This window comes from Dendrobates tinctorius, unplaced genomic scaffold, assembly GCF_039654945.1.
Source record: "Dendrobates tinctorius isolate UK_male_01 unplaced genomic scaffold, ASM3965494v1 ptg000046l, whole genome shotgun sequence".
Lineage (NCBI taxonomy): Eukaryota > Metazoa > Chordata > Amphibia > Anura > Dendrobatidae > Dendrobates > Dendrobates tinctorius.
Genome location: NW_027361714.1, coordinates 46297692 through 46314216, shown reverse-complemented (window position 1 = coordinate 46314216; position 16525 = coordinate 46297692). Strand labels below are relative to the sequence as shown.

Below are 16525 nucleotides of genomic sequence, written 5' to 3'. Positions count from 1 at the left end.
TAGCTTTTGGATTTAAATTGCGGGTCAGGTTGATTTGACCAAGTGTTTTTTGGTCAGCCAGGCCATCAAGGGGTTCAGACGGTGGGGGAATAGGGTGAATTTCCGGCGTCCGGTGTCATTTGGTATTCTTGAACGCTTGGGGGCGGTGTTGGTTGATGTTTGTGTGTCAAGGTTTGAGTGTTCTCTTTTTCGGGCGGCTTTTTCCCCTTGCCTTTTTTGGGGCATTGAGGGTGGGGGAGTTGGTATCTCCAGGACGGTATTCCGGTGGGGGATTGTTGGATAGGGACGTGGTGGTAGGTGACGGTGGTTTGGAGTTTTGGATAAGGAGGTCAAAAACGGACCAGGAGGGTAGGGGAAAGAGGGTGTTTTTGGGAGCAGTGCCAGGATCTCTGATGTGCCCGGTACGCTGTTTTCAGGATTACAGGTCGTGGAAACAGAGTGGCGAGGGGCCATTGCTGCGTCATGCTGACAGTTCCTTCTTGTCAAGGTTCCAGTTTGTGGCGGTTTTTCGCAAAGGTCTGGACAGATTGGGTATTGATGGGTCTAGGTTCGCTTCTCACTCTTTCAGGATTGGGGCAGCTACGGGAGCGGCGGTTGGGGGCTTGGGGTCAAAGGTAATACAGCGGATTGGAAGGTGGGAATCGAGGTGTTACAGGTTGTACGTTCGCCCAGGGGTATTGGGTGCGGAGCTACATTAAGCAGAGAATGTTGGGTTAAATTTGTTTGCGCCTTGGTTGGCTAATGGTAGTTTTTAGTCATCACAGGTTGCATTCCTTTGCTGGTGTGGATCCTGGGCAATTCCTTTGTTTACTGGGGCGCTCGGCGCGTGGATATTCGGCGAGAAGGGAGAAGGGCGGCAGTCTGGTTTTTCGCGACGTGTGGCGGTAATCAGGTGGTTGGGTTTTAGGGGTATGAGTTGGAACAAGGTCTTGCAGGAGGTGAATAACAGCGCTAGGCTTGATAAGGACCCTGATATTTTAGTTCTTCATGCAGGGGGAAATGATTTGGGGGGTTCGTCCTTTTTGTGAATTAGTCAAGGATATTAAGCACGATCTTCTACAGTTGTGGTTGTCTTTTAAGGGGTTAACTGTGGTATGGTTGGAGATTGTCCCGAGAAAGACTTGGCGGCATGCGTGATCGGTTGTCAAGTTAAATAGAGCAAGGATAAAAGGTCAAACAGCGCAGTGTCCAATTTCGTGGTTAGGAATTGGGGGGGGGGGGGGGGGGGGATGTGGTTGGCTCGGCATTTTGACCTGGAGAGAGGGAGTGGGAAGTTTTGGCTGGCTGATGGTGTTCAACTGAATGACGTGGGCATTGATTTGTGGGCATTGGGCCTGCAGGACGGTATTGAGAGGGCCATAGCATTTCGGTGGGGGGGGGGGGGGGGTCTCAGGCAATTGAGGTTTTCAATTGCCTTCGTTGTGGCGTCCTTGAAGTTGGTGCTAAATTTGTTTTGGGGGATCTGTGGTAATATGGATTCCTCAATGTTATTATCCGTGGTTTGGGTCTGGTGATTTTTTCGACTTCTGGCAGTGGTTGGTCGGATCCCCAGGGATTAAGTGGACAGTGCAACCCCGATGGGGTATTTGTGCTCCCGAGCCAGTGGGGTAACGGCTGGGAGTAATTTATCGTGTTTGTCCACAAAAAAATATTCTCTACGTTTTGGTCACCAGATTTGAGAGCTTCACGGACCCTCCCAAGGTTGCGTTTATATTTATAACTGTTGTATGTTACTTAAATAAAAGGCTGCTGTGGCCATTATATTCCATTCTGGTGTCCTGGTGTTATTTGGGGCTCAGGTGGGTTGGGAGTTCATTGGGGATTAGTGGTTGGTAGAGGCAACCCAGCCGCACATCGCCAACTCCAATGTCATGAACAATTCATCAATGATCACCCTCCCAGGGCTGTGGAGTCGGAATAAAATGGACCAACTCCTAAAATATATAATAAATTGGGTACAGTAGTTTAATGCAGAATGTGCTGAATATTTTTTCATAGGAATTTGGGAAAACTATGAAATGTCCTATAAATCGCCGTTCTATTCCTGATCTAAGGCTACATTCACACCAGGGCTGTGGAGTCGGTAAGCCAAACCTGCGACTCCGACTCCTCAATTTTCCTTACACCGACTGTGACTCCAACTCCACGACTCCCACATATATTGCTTATATTTAAGTGAAAAATTTATTGTAGTACAATGTGAACATCAGACATTTAATCATTTCTATGATCCAATAATCAAGATATTTAGATAGATAATATGTTCTATTTATTGGAATACAACTTTAGAACACAAAAAAACTGTAATAAGTTGTAAATATGTAATACACTGTATACATGTATATGGTAGAGACCAAAGTTTGGACACACCTTCTCATTCAAAGAGTTTTCTTTATTTTCATGACTATGAAAATTGTAGATTCATTCTGAAGGCATCAAAACAATGAATTAACACATGTGGAAATATATAATTAAAGTGTGAAACAACTGAAAATATGTCATATATTCTAGATTCTTCAAAGTAGCCACCTTTTGCTTTGATTACTGCTTTGCACACTCTTGGCATTCTCTTGATGAGCTTCAAGTGGTAGTCACCAGAAATGGTCTTCCAACAGTCTTGAAGAAGTTCCCAGAGATGCTTAGCACTTGTTGGCCCTTTTGCCTTCACTCTGCGGTCCAGCTCACCCCAAACCATCTTGATTGGGTTCAGGTCTGGTGACTGTGGAGGCCAGGTCATCTGGCGTAGCACCCCATCACTCTCCTTCTTGGTCAAATAACCCTTACACAGCCTGGAGATGTGTTTGAGGCCATTGTCCTGTTGAAAAATAAAATGATGGTCCAACTAAACACAAACCGGATGGAATAGCATGCCGCTGCAAAATGCTGTGGTAGCCATGCTGGTTCAGTATGCCTTCAATTTTGAATAAATCCCCAACAGTATCACCAGCAAAGCACCCCCACACCATCACACCTCCTCCTCCATGCTTCACGGTGGGAACCAGGCATGTAGAGTCCATCCGTTCACCTTTTCTGCGTCGCACAAAGACATGGTGGTTGGAACCAAAGATCTCAAATTTGGACTCATCAGACCAAAGCACAGATTTCCACTGGTCTAATGTCCATTCCTTGTGTTCTTTAGCCCAAACAAGTCTCTTCTGCTTGTTGCCTGTCCTTAGCAGTGGTTTCCTAGCAGCTATTTTACCATGAAGGCCTGCTGCACAAAGTCTCCTCTTAACAGTTGTTTTAGAGATGCGTCTATTCTGAGCTGCTGTTAACCTGCGATTTCTGAGGCTGGTGACTAGGTTGAACTTATCCTCTGCAGCATGGGTGACTCTTGGTCTTCCTTTCCTGGGGCGGTCCTCATGTGAGCCAGTTTCTTTGTAGCGCTTGATGGTTTTTGCCAATGCACTTGGGGACACTTTCAAAGTTTTCCCAATTTTTCGGAATGACTGACCTTCATTTCTTAAAGTAATGATGGGCACTCGTTTTTCTTTACTCAGCTGCTTTTTTTCTTGCCATAATACAAATTCTAACAGTCTATTCAGTAGTACTATCACGTGTGTATCCACCAGACTTCTGCACAACACAACTGATGGTCCCAACCTCATTTATAAGGCAAGAAATCCCACTTATTAAACCTGACAGGGCACACCTGTGAAATGAAAACCATTTCCAGTGACTACCTCTTGAAGCTCATCAAGAGAATGCCAAGAGTGTGCAAAGCAGAAATCAAAGCAAAAGGTGGCTACTTTGAAGAACCTATAAGACATACAGTATTTTCAGTTCTTTCACACTTTTTTGTTAATTATATAATTCCACATGTGTTAATTCATAGTTTTGATGCCTTCAGAGTAAATCTACAATTTTCATAGTCATGAAAATAAAGAAAACGCTTTGATTGAGAAGGTGTGTCCAAACTTTTGGTCTGTACTGATATATATACACACACACACACACACATACTATGACTTATCTCGGCTAAGATAAAGCCTAGATCCTCAGGCTACATTCACACTATGGGTGTAGCCAGGGTCAAACCTAGGGGGGAGGGGGGGCAGAATCTCATACTGTTGCACAGAATTTCATACTGCACACCTCAGGTGCTGCAGAACCTCATACTTCACACCCCTACACTTGAAAATAAAGCCTGCACCTTAAGATGTGGTGATGAATGCAGTTTATTTATTCCAACTATCAGTTGATGTTGATGTTACTGAAGACGAGCAATGCCTGTCCTGGGCGTCCTTTTGGGCAGCTATGAGGTGTACCTGACTGATGCTAAAAAAAAAAAAAAAGAAGGAGTGTTAGTCTGTGTGCTATCCGGCTTTCATTCTTTTTGGTACAGATATGATATGGATAGACAGATATGGATATATAGATAGGGCAGATTTCTAATCTGCTTTTGCTATTGAAAACATTATCTATGAGCTCAAAAACCTTTCAGGTGATGCGGTTTTTTTAAAAAGCTGATCTGCTTTTGCAACTGAAAAACGTATCCTCAAAAAACGCAGGAAAAATGCTGTGTGTGAATGTAGCCTTAGATCAGGAATAGACCAGTCATTTATAGGACATTTCATAACTTTCCCAAATTCCTATGAAAAAAATATTCAGCATATTCTGCATTAAACTACTGTACCCAATTTATTATATATTTTAGGAGTCGGAGTCAGTCCATTTTATACCGACTCCACCAAAATGAACACCGACTCCACCTCCACAGCCCTGATTCACACACAGCGTTTTTGCTGCGTTTTTTGAGGATACGTTTTTCAGCTGCAAAAGCAGATCAGCTTTTTAAAAAACCGCATCACCTTAAAGGTTTTTGAGCTCATAGATAATGTTTTCAATAGCAAAAGCAGATTAGAAAAACGCCGCACAAACTGACATGCTCATTCAACCCAAAACAATGTGTCTGAATGTCATATCTTGAAACCCATTGACTTTGCTGGGATGCCCAGAGTCACTGCATTTTACTGCAAAAAACGGATCTGCAAAAACGCTGTGTTTGAATCATGGCCGTAGCCAGCGAGGGGCGGGGGGAGGCAGCTGCCCCCCCTTAGAAGCAGGGGCACGCACCTATCAAAACTCACTTGTATGCTGCAGTGCTCCTGTCCTGCACCGGCTCCAGACTGCAGGGGGCAATCTCCCCTCCTCTGTCCTGTCTTCTGCCATCTTCACCAGAGAGAGGAGGGGGAGGGGTGCCTGCCCTGCACAGGATCCGATTACTGGGCCCCGAGCTGGTGAAAGTGAGAAAGTTGTGCACACACTGCAGCTGGCAATAAGAGATAGTCTGCAAGAGGGACATGCTGGAAATCTGATTGGGAGATTGGTTATTGCCACCAGAACCCCTAAAATTGATTCCATCTTGAAGAGACGTGCTAGGAAAGGGGCAATTGTCAAATCAAGCCACTCGATGGGGCAGCACTTATTTAATGATTGAGCGATTGCTTGAACTAAAACCATTTCTTATAGATATGACGAACCCTCAGGTAACCCTAAATGAAGGTCAATGGACACAGGTGGTAAAATTGAAGGAATTGCTTAATCACCCATTTACCGTGACTAAAAAATTACAAGCTGAGGATTTAACTCCCGGCATTTTCATAAGGGAGTGGAAGAACTTGCTATTTTGCCTGTCCCAAAAAGAAGGTTTAAGTCACAGATTGCATTTCTGCGTCAATGAAATGGAGAGAGACACAGCTATTGGAAAATAAAATTTTTCTGGCAGCTGTTTATGTGGACCCAAGTCATCGTATACTGCTTGATGATCAACAGCTTACTAAAGGAAAAGAAGCTCTGACTGAGGTAGTAGTTAGGATGAGTGGCTTACAGGAGGACTGCCAGGCGCAAGAGGACTTGGGTCCTGACAGTGCTACTGCTGCCATATCTTCATCCTCATCAGAAGAGGAGTTTGACTTTGACAAGTATTTGGATGACATGGAGCAGGTGTTGCCGCAAGGAAAAAAAGATTTCACTCCGTCTCCTATAGCAAGCAGACTGACCATATTTCAGCAAAATGCTTCACTTGCTCTCAAAGAAATAGAAAAATTCAACCGTTCATCAAAACTGATTGTGCATGAGGCAATTCCTTTATACCCGGAAATTGTTAGAGACGTTGCCCATGTGGTTATGGCTTTGCCTCCAACCCAAGTTAGGGTAGAGAGGTTGTTCTCTAACCTTAAAATTATTAGGTCAGATTTGAGGTCATCTATGAAGGAGGATCTGATCAAGGAAATTCTATTTCTTAGAACAAATTCATAGACTGCACAAATGTTATTTAGTATGTTTTTGTTGAAAACTGTTTTTTTTTTTGCTACTTACATAATTTATTACATAGTGTTATATATATATATATATAAAAAAAAAAAAAAATAATCGACATTACATATTTACAATTTTGTGTTCTAAAGTTCCAATAAATATATATTATGTTATAAATATCTTGATTATTGTATCATAAAAGTCATTAAATGTCTGATGTTCACATTGTACTACAATAAATTTTTCACTTAAATGTAAGCAATATATGTGGGAGTCGGAGTAAGGGAAATTGAGGAGTCGGAGGTTTGGCTTACCGACTCCACAGCCCTGCTCAACACCTTGTCATATTTTCTGTCTCTCCACTTAAAACCTATATAAAAGAACAGAGCTGGCTCATCTTGGATTTTCACCAATGGATTTTGAAGGAGGGCACATTCTGAAGCTCTTAACTACAGACCACTACAACACTGGGCCAGCTTTCGGTTCAAGCAACTTTATAGCTTCTGCTAAATTAGTAAAATTTAATTGCTGATGGATTAAACAAATGAACTCTTGGACCTCCAGTTAGAAAATGATGCTATAAACTAGTTTCAACCTTTGTTGGAAAAGCTCTATTTAGACCTCATCCAGACATCCATGAATTCAGTACGTGTGACATCTGTGATTTTCATGCATAGATCATGTACACATTACAGTCCATGGGGCTATGTTCATGTTTGTCTTTTTTTGTTGTTCAAACTATTTTAATTAAGATGGTCATATTAATGCTAAACTTAAAAAAAAAAAAACAAAAAGAAAAAAAAAAAAAAAACAGAAAACAAGGAAAAGGGTTAAAAGGAGGATAAAGACAAAAAAACAGTTCTATTTCTGGTGGATCAAGAACAAAAAGTATGGTAAATCCTTTAGGAATGACAAAGAAAAGTAGACATGTACATTATTGGTCTGCATACCAGACTTTTTTGGGTGATTTTGGTCTATGGAAATTACAGCCAGCACATGGATGGGGGGAAAAAAAAAAATACTAGATGTCAGCTTGAAATCAATGGAGTAATAAGTTTTGCTGTTTTTTTTTCATTATTTTGTTGCTATCCTTTGGTGTCTGACTTTTTTCCACCAAACACTTGATATGACATTTTGATGCCTTTTCCTATAGGCTTCTCTAAAAAGTCTTGTTCCTAACTGCAAATCATACCCACTGTCCATATAACTGAACCACGATCCCATTAAACTTTGCAATTTTTGGCACTTTATTTTCCATTATAGACTGCATGACTCACAGCTGCTCGACAGCCGCAACACGTGCAGGGATTGCCTGTTCCTTAGGCAATCCCTGCATGTGTTGCGGTGTTGAACAGCAGTGAAACACGCAGGTGGGGGGACTTGGACACATTATTTGAGCACCTGGAAGACTCTTAGCACCCAAGCATGCTTGGATAACACCTTATCTGAGCACTCTTATCACTACTGCTCACAAATTGACAAAAGAACATAGCGTTGCCTTTTCCTATTATTCAGTGCACAGAAATCCTGACCGTCATATAGGCATATTGCAAAAACACAAGTATCATCCCCATTTCTCTATGGTAGTAAATATACATGTTTACATGGCTATTGGTAGACAGTAGCATAGCCTGTACTGAAGATAACTATTTGAATGGCCTGTAAATTCTAGCCTACGGAATTCTGAGCCGCGGGCCTTTCCAACAGGTCAGCCAAGAAATCATAGAATGGTAGAGTTGGAAGGGACCTCCTGGCTCATCTGGTCCAACCCCCTGCTCAAAGCAGAATTCACTAAATCATCAAATATCCTACCCTAAAGCAGTATATGAGTACACAAACTTCATAGGGCTTGTCCGTAGAAGCATTTTCAAGGTCACTTGGCAAGACATTTAAGAGAATGGAGTAGAATCAGTAATAATTCAGATATATTTCTCTAATTTGACATCTTCAGTTCATTACTTTAGTAAATTTTGCCCCAAACCATGGTACAAGACTTAATGAAGGGATCACTAAGGTGCCCCAAGTTCTTTAAGAAGTGTGTGCGCATCTTCCAGCTGCACCACTCCACTTTTGTGGAATAAATTACAAGAAGTTTGTCAGGCATGTCCTGTCTCGCCTACTAAAAAAGTTTATGAAGCTGGCCGAGGTTGGGGTAAAAACCAACAAAAGTTGCACATAATTTTGCAACATTTCAAGCAATTTTATTACAGAATGTCACAGGTTAAAATTACATAGTAATCGATTACTGCTATGAAGTGGTTTGGAATTTTAGTAAAGGGATGCAGATTTGTCACTGGCTTGCAAACAGCTAAAGAAAAAAAAAAAAAAAGTTTTCACAGATTTCTACCTTGGTTCATCACCTATCATATTCACGTCACAAAAAAAAAGGTGCTGACGGTCAGAAAATTTGGTGTAAAAGGCTTTTCCAGCTGACCATGATCTCTACTGTAGCCAGTCTCGCATCTTGAATCCCGGCACTGCCGCTGGCACTCGGGAGTGGAGCGTGCGGCTGCATAGAAATACATTGAAATGCGTAAAAAAAAAAAAAATAAAAAAACCACACACCTATCCCGTTCTTATCCAGAAAAGTGTGACAATTTCTTATCCGTGTGCAGTCCGTGTACAATCCATTTTTTTAATCGAGTTATTAATAATTTAGAGGACCATGTACAGCTTCCCACCTTACTATCTTACAGAACTGCAATGTATCCATAAGCATCGGATGCTATATTGATGGTCTGTAAAGCATCCAATTTTTTTCTCACACTTATCCAATTTCAGAGTCAAATTGCAGAATGCTGACATTTTTTTCTTATCCCAAATACAGTTGAAAAAAAAAAATAAAAAAATAAAAATCGCAGCATACTCATTCTTTTGTGCGGAATCGCAAAGAATTGCCGCGATTCCGCACCCATAGGAATGCATGAGAACCACTTACTTCCCGCATGTGGCTATGCCCACTATGCGGGAAGTTAAGCGTCTCATGTGCGGTTGGTACCCACGGTGTGGAGGAGAGGAGACTGTCCTCCAGGCTCTGGGTACCATACCCCAAAAAAAAAAAATCGGGGTGTATTTACCTTCCGGCGTCCCGCGCTGCATTCCCGGCCTAAGCATTCCCAGTAATGCCTTGCGGCACGGTCCAGTGATGATGTTGTCTCGCGAGATCGCTATAATAACGAGAGACTACGTCATCACAGGTCTCGCAAGGCATTACTGGGAACGCTGTGGCCCGGGAATGCAGCGCGGGACGCCGGAAGGTAAATATACACCGATTTTTTTTATTTTTTTTTAGCATTCTATCTTTTACTATTGAGGCTGCATAGGCGGCCTCAATAGTAAAAACCTGGTCACACTCGTCAAACATAATGTTTGACGAGTGTGACCAACCTGTCAATCACTTTCCAAGCGATGCTTCAAATCGCATGGAAAGTGCTTGAATATCGCACACGAAAATCGCGGTGAAATTGCACGGAAAAAAATCGCGCGATTTTCTGGAAAGGAGTCCGGTTTTTGGTGTGCGTTTTAACACGCACCGTGGGCACATAGCCTAAAGAGCCTGTCACACTAAGTGATATCGCTAGCAATATCGCTATAACGTCACTGGTTTTTGTGACGTAGCAGCGATATTGCTAGCGATATCGCTATGTCTGATACTTACCTCCGACCGGCTCCCCCGCTGATTGCGCGAGAACATCCTGGGCTGTTTCTCGTCGTCAGCTTCCTGCTGGGCTTCCTGTAGCGCCGACGAGCGACGCGTAGACGCGGGCGGGGGGACGTCAGGATCGACTCGTCTGACAGCTATGTCGCTGGTGAGATCTGTCTGTGTGGCAGCTCACTAGCGACCACTTAGCGATGCACCAGTGATCCTGACCGCGTCATATCGCTGGTCGGGATTGCTGGTGCATCGCTAAGTGTGACAGTACCTTAAGTGGGTGGTGGCCCATTCCTGCACAGTGGCCCACTGGAGAATTCTCCTGTTCACCCAAGCCCTATTGTTTCCTTATCTCCCCCCCCTCTAGACTTCCAGGCACCTCCAGCTATGTGGCCAACTCTTCCACCCATCTACAGCTAAACATTTGTTTCCTTACATCAGCCTGTACTTATTTACTACAGACATTCCTTATATAATTATCTGCCTCCTCACTACTACCCATTTCTTCCCGGAGGCGACAATGTCCTCCTTATCTGCATTTGTCACTCTATAGATTTACATTATAAAGAGGCTATCCCAAAGTTACTAACATCCCAGGTCATAAATGACTGAGTGTGTTGTGGAAACTCATGAGTGACAGAAGGTCTGTAATCCCATTTTTTACAACAGAGAGCTGAGATATTGGTCGTCAGATATTTATTCAAAGGAGAAAAGCTTTGGCATTATAACCTCCATGGTCACTGGGGTTGCAACTTGTCAGACTGCAACTAATCTAAATTATGAATTACTAGTCAACAAGTAATTTGGTTTTGGTGGGGAAGAGATTTTAAAAAGTGGAGCCTAAAATACACATTTGAGATGACATCAAATATTGGAGATAAGGGTCCTCGGCCGCTCTGTCCTTTGTACACTTTATTATATGCATGTAACCCTTTTGACATGTGCAGCACCATGGAATTAACGATGCTTTGCAAATATATAATAAAATAAATATTCATACGAAACTACAGTTCCCTTCTAGATGATGAACAGCCAATATGTTATGACTTAGGGCTCGTTCAAAGTCTTATTTTCAGTCCGATTGGGATTTGACAAAACATCGGACCGCACTCGGCCCAACACTATTCTACGGGGCCATGCGCGTTAGATTTTTTTTCCTCGGACGATAAGGAGGGAATTGCTGCATGCCCGTGTTTTTGAGCCAATATTAAGATCGCGCTCGGCCATGCAAGTCAATTAGTCCGAGGGGGGGGAAAAAAAAAAAAAAAAAAAACGGACAGCATTTGCATAGGCTGTTTTATAAGAAAAGCATGAGAATCTCCAGGTTTTTTTTCAGATTAAAGAAAAAAAAAAAACACTGGATGAAACTGTGACCAAACTCTGATACATTGGTCCAAATTTCATCAGAGTTTGATCAAATTTTTTTTTTTAGGCATGAGAAAAATCACTGCTGCCGAGGCTACATTCCCATGAGGAGCTTTTGAGCTTGCAGATTTTCTGTACCTGTTAAGTAAAATAGGTTTCTTGCTTTTTTTTTTTTTTTTTATAAAAATACGCAGTTTGAAAATCTCATTATGGGAACGTAGCCTGAAAAAGATGTAAAACTGCCACATGCAAACAAGCACAAGAGTTAGGCTATGTACCCACATATGCAGAAAATTCATGACTAAAAAGCAGACTCCTTCCCAGGAACCGCGCATTTTTTTCCGAGCATTTTTTGCGCGATTTTTTCTGGAGCATCCCTAGTCTCATAGAATATAGTTAGAAATGTGGATTTTTTTTTTTGGTGGAAAAAAAATCATCAATATGCACAAAAGGGGCGGAATTCATTAAAATGAATGGGATGCTTCTTGTAAGCGTTTTTGCCGTTAAAAACGTGAAATAAAACGCTTACGTGTGCACACACCCTAACACTTCCCTTCTCACTACAATTGTGGGACATCGGTGTGTGGGGGTGAAAAAGATGGATCATGTTGTCCAATGATGGCGGGTGTGGTTGGCAGTTTGGGGGCTTGATCAGGATGGGTTTCCGCTTACGAACTGAAACAAGCAGAGCTCTTGAACATGGTTGGGAATTGATTCACAAACTACTGGATAAGTGAACTGAACAATGAATATTCTCTGCCTACACAAAACTACTTCAAGTCACTGGGAATGATTCCCAGATAATTAACACTAATCTATAGGACTATATTAAAAGTCTTGAACAAAACCCATATACAGATCTGAAGTACGCATATATAGAGAAACTATGCTCCTATGGGGCATGTGCACACACTCAGTATTTGGTCAGTTTTTTACCTCAGTATATGTAAGACAAAACCAGGAGAGGAACAATAATAGAAACCCGTCACCACTTCTGGATTTATCACCCACTCCTGGTTTTGGCTTACAGATACTGAGGTAAAATATTGCAAAAACACTGAGGTAAAATATCACAAATACTGAAGTAAAATACTGACCAAATACAAAATGTGTGAACATGGACTAGAAATAGTAGTGACAGAGCGAACAGCAGGGTCACTCAGACATAGCAACATTTGGCTTCATTAATTGCATGTTGAATTTCTTCATCGCTTCTGCAGATCTGAGCATTAGCATCAAGGAGAGTCCAAATAGGGTCTATTCATAGAGATTTCCACAGTGTGTCAGCCCTTCATTTGTACAGAAGACTTCTGGTAGCCACAGGTCACCTGTGCTCTGCATTCTTGTTATGCACAGCCTGTGCTGGCAATATAGCCGCAAGTGACCTACGAAACTCAATGACATTCGGCGTATAGGATTAGTTGGCCATTATCAACAGTTTGTAAGCCATTTCTTATATGCTACCTAATGGTAATAAAATGCTTAGAACAGAAAGCATGCAGTCAGGTGCTACTAAAATGGCAGCCTCCAATTCTGGATCATGTAAATGAAGAGCCAGCCATCTTTAATTGAACCACAGCATCATATGTAAATACGTTCAGCCAACAACATCTGCACAACCAAAACCTGAACATGGCCATTGGCGGACAGTGTAGCTTTCTATTTGACAAATGTTCCCATGACAGCAGCCATAATAGAATCAATATAGAAATAGAGACAAAATAGTGGCTATTCCTAGGCAACAGTCTAAAAATTGTATCCATCACCATCCAGCCTGAAATGTCTTACAGTGACACAGTTCTAGTCTATGAGCCACCCATACATATCCATGGCATATATGTAAAGTCACCAGCTCTCTGCAGTCACTATTTTAAGCCATGTTTTAGGAAGGAAGTGCATTCACAGGTGAATAAACACGTGTGGATACAGAAAACAAGGCAAGCCCCCATGTGCCACAACACAAGTACCATGTAACACAGTGGACAAGCAGTGCCTGCATCTAGAGAAGTAATGCACATTTCGGTGCCAGTTACCTGTCTCCATGTGGTTGAGGAACTCCAGGGCAGCCTGCCTCTCATAACTCTGAAGGACAGGCTCATAGAGCTGCTTCACCTTGGCTTTCCTGGACCTCAGACAGCAGCACTCAGTGAGGAGAGCTACACATTCCTTCATGTGCTCCATTACACTTGAAGACACTCTTCTGATAAAGTTCACAAAATCCTGCAGCAGCTGAGCACATCTCTCACACAGGTTCCCCATCCTGGCTGTTATGGTGGACACAATGACCTTGTGGATCCCCTGGACTTTCACTAGCTTGCTGCTAATGCTCAGAAAGCCATTGCCTACACTAGCTGGCCAGCAGCTCACTGGTGGGCATTCACTTCACAGGGTCTCCAGCTGTATCTACAGAGGCAGCAGACAAAGAGTGGTGAAGTCACCAGATCCCTCTGCAGGACAACTGCAAAATCACACAGTGATGTAATGGGTGGCACTCCTCCCCCAGCCTGCCTCCTCCTAATTGGGCTGGGGGATGCCAGGCTGCACACAGCACAACAGGATATTCCAGTTCTGCCATGAACAAAGGAACGTGAAGGGCTGTAAATAACAATAATAATATTATTGGCTGCAAAAAAGATCATTTGATCTGGCTGGTCTAGTACAAAAAGGCTAAATATTTCTCCACATTGCACATATACACACAAGTAATGCATGTATGTTCCTTACAAGCACACACATAGGCCCATAAACACGTCCATTCACATATTAATACGCTATAGACCTGAAGGAAGGATAGGATCGCTTCCCGGTGACTTACATTTTTCATGAAGCCACTACAACTTTTCCAGATTTATTTTTAGTGATGTCGGATTTTTTGATAACTTGATGGTAAGAATAATGTCGCACGCCACACTATTCTTACTGTCAAAAGTTCTAGAAAGGTTGATGGAACCATCAAGAACTCCATTAAGGTTAACGTAGTTATAGTCTTAGGCTAGGTTCATACTGCGGTAACGCTATAGCATAGTGCGATCTGCGCTAGCGGTGACGGACCCTCGGACGCTGCAGCTCGCGTCCGAGGGTCCATCACTGAATGACGGCACATCGCTAGCGCATGCCGATTATGGCATGCATTGGTGATGTGCCGGATAATGGGGGTTAATGGCAGCGCTAGCGGACTGCCATAACGCAGTGTGACCCCAGCCTTAAGGCTCAAACCCATTTGCGAGATATACGGACGAGTGCAATCTGATAAAAAATCAGACTGCACTCAGACCAATGTTATTCAATGGGTGACATCTCATTTGCGATTTTTTTCTCAGCTGAAATCGGATTGAGAAAAAAATTGCAGCATGCTGCAAGTGCTGCATATCGCCAATACAAGTCAATGGGTGTGAGAAAAAAAATTGCACAGCACTCGGACCATGCGAGTACTGTCCGATTTTTACGCATCGGTGTCCTTTGAAAAGCCGTCAATTCATGTCCGGCTACTGTAAAATCACACTGACAGCTCACAAAACAATAAACAATAGATATATACACATAGAATACATATATATGTGTATATATATATATATATATAGATGTCACAGACACAGATATATATAATATATATATACATATATATATAATATATATATAAATTATATATATATATATACATACATGTCAATGACAAATACAATTAGTATAGTGTTTGAGCAAAATTATGGTCATGTATTTAATTAAAAGATGATTATTTCATGGAAAAAAATGGCATGGGGTCCCCCTATAAATTATAGCCAGCTATAGCTATGCAGACAGCTGAGAACTGTGGTGCAGTGACCCCTGTTACAGCTAGCGAAACGCGCGTCGGGATGAGGAGAGACGCACTATCTGTCAGTGTTACTGCTGCCTTCACCTTTCACCTGCCTTCCCTGGCAATGTACAGTGATTTGTTTATTTCATTTTGTGTGACACATTATGTTATACTATGGATTGATTATGGGATGTGATATAATTAGAAATGGTGTATGAGTTGCCGGATATAAAACACACAGTATAGGTCTCTCCTAGTTTATATTATATATATTAGTGGGCCATCTCTATGGATACACCTAAATAAAATGGGAATGGTTGGTGATAAAGTGGATTGGTCATCGTGAGCCAGTTGAATGGCCACCAAGGTCTCCCGATCTGACCAACTTAGACTTTTATCTTTGGGGTCTTCTGAAAGCAATTGTCTATGCTGTGAAGATACGAGATGTGCAGCAACTGAAACCACGGATGTTAGAAGACTGTGCTAGCATTTCTTCTGCGGTGTTGCTATCAGTGTGTCAAGAGTGGGAGAAGAGGGTTGCATTGACAATACAACACAATGAGCAGCACTTTGAACACATTTTATAAGTGGTCATAAACTTGTAAATATCTCATGAAAGAATAAAGTTACATTAAAAAAGCACATAATTGTTTTTCTTGTGAAATTCTCAATAAGTTTGATGTGTCACATGACCCCCTTCCCAGTGGAAAAAATAAAGTTGGATCCAAAATGGCAGACTTCAAAATGGCCACCATGGTCACCACCCATCTTGAAAAATTTCCCCCTCCCATATATTAATGTGCCACAAACAGAAAGTTGATATCACCATCCATACCCATTTTGTTTAGGTGGATCCATATAGATGGCCTACCCTTTGTGTGTGTGTGTGTGTGTGTGTGTGTGTGTCCACCACACCCACTCCACATAGCAACCAATCACTAAGCATCTTTCATTTCACCAGAGCTGTTTACAAGAAGCTGAGCTGTGATTGGTTGCTATAAGCAACAGTTTTCCTTGTAGACAGTTGTGGTAAGTGAGACCTATTATTCTTATTTCTATGGTGTTATCGTTCTTCTGTAAAGCTGGAAATAGCACAATTTATTACCGTGCCGACACAGAACACTCTCTGACACAGACTGCAGGAGGAGCCCAGTATCACACAGGATAGGATTAGATACACGGCTCAGCAGACCGTATCACACAGGATAGGATTAGATACACAGCTCAGCAGACAGTATCAAACTGGATAAAATTAGATACATGGCTCAGCAGACAGTAGCACACAGGAATGGATTAGATACACAGTCCAGTATCACACAGGATAAGATTAGATACACAGCTCAGCAGTCAGTAACACACAGGATATGATTAGATACACAGGTCCGCAGACAGTATCAAACAGGATAAAATTAGATACATGGCTCAGCAGACAGTAGCACACAGGAATGGAT

At 42.2% G+C, this 16525-nt stretch overlaps 1 protein-coding gene across 1 annotated transcript in view; it reads right to left on the bottom strand.

The window, feature by feature from the left end:
• Positions 1-13756, bottom strand: part of LOC141089457 (uncharacterized) — a 59636-nt gene extending 45880 nt beyond the window's left edge. Inside the window, exon 1 of the mRNA XM_073575886.1 lies at positions 13312-13756. Within this exon, the coding sequence (XP_073431987.1) occupies positions 13312-13537 (226 nt within the window). The 5' untranslated portion in view covers positions 13538-13756. The remainder of the gene's footprint in view (positions 1-13311) is intronic.
• Between the last annotated feature and the right edge of the window lie 2769 nt (positions 13757-16525).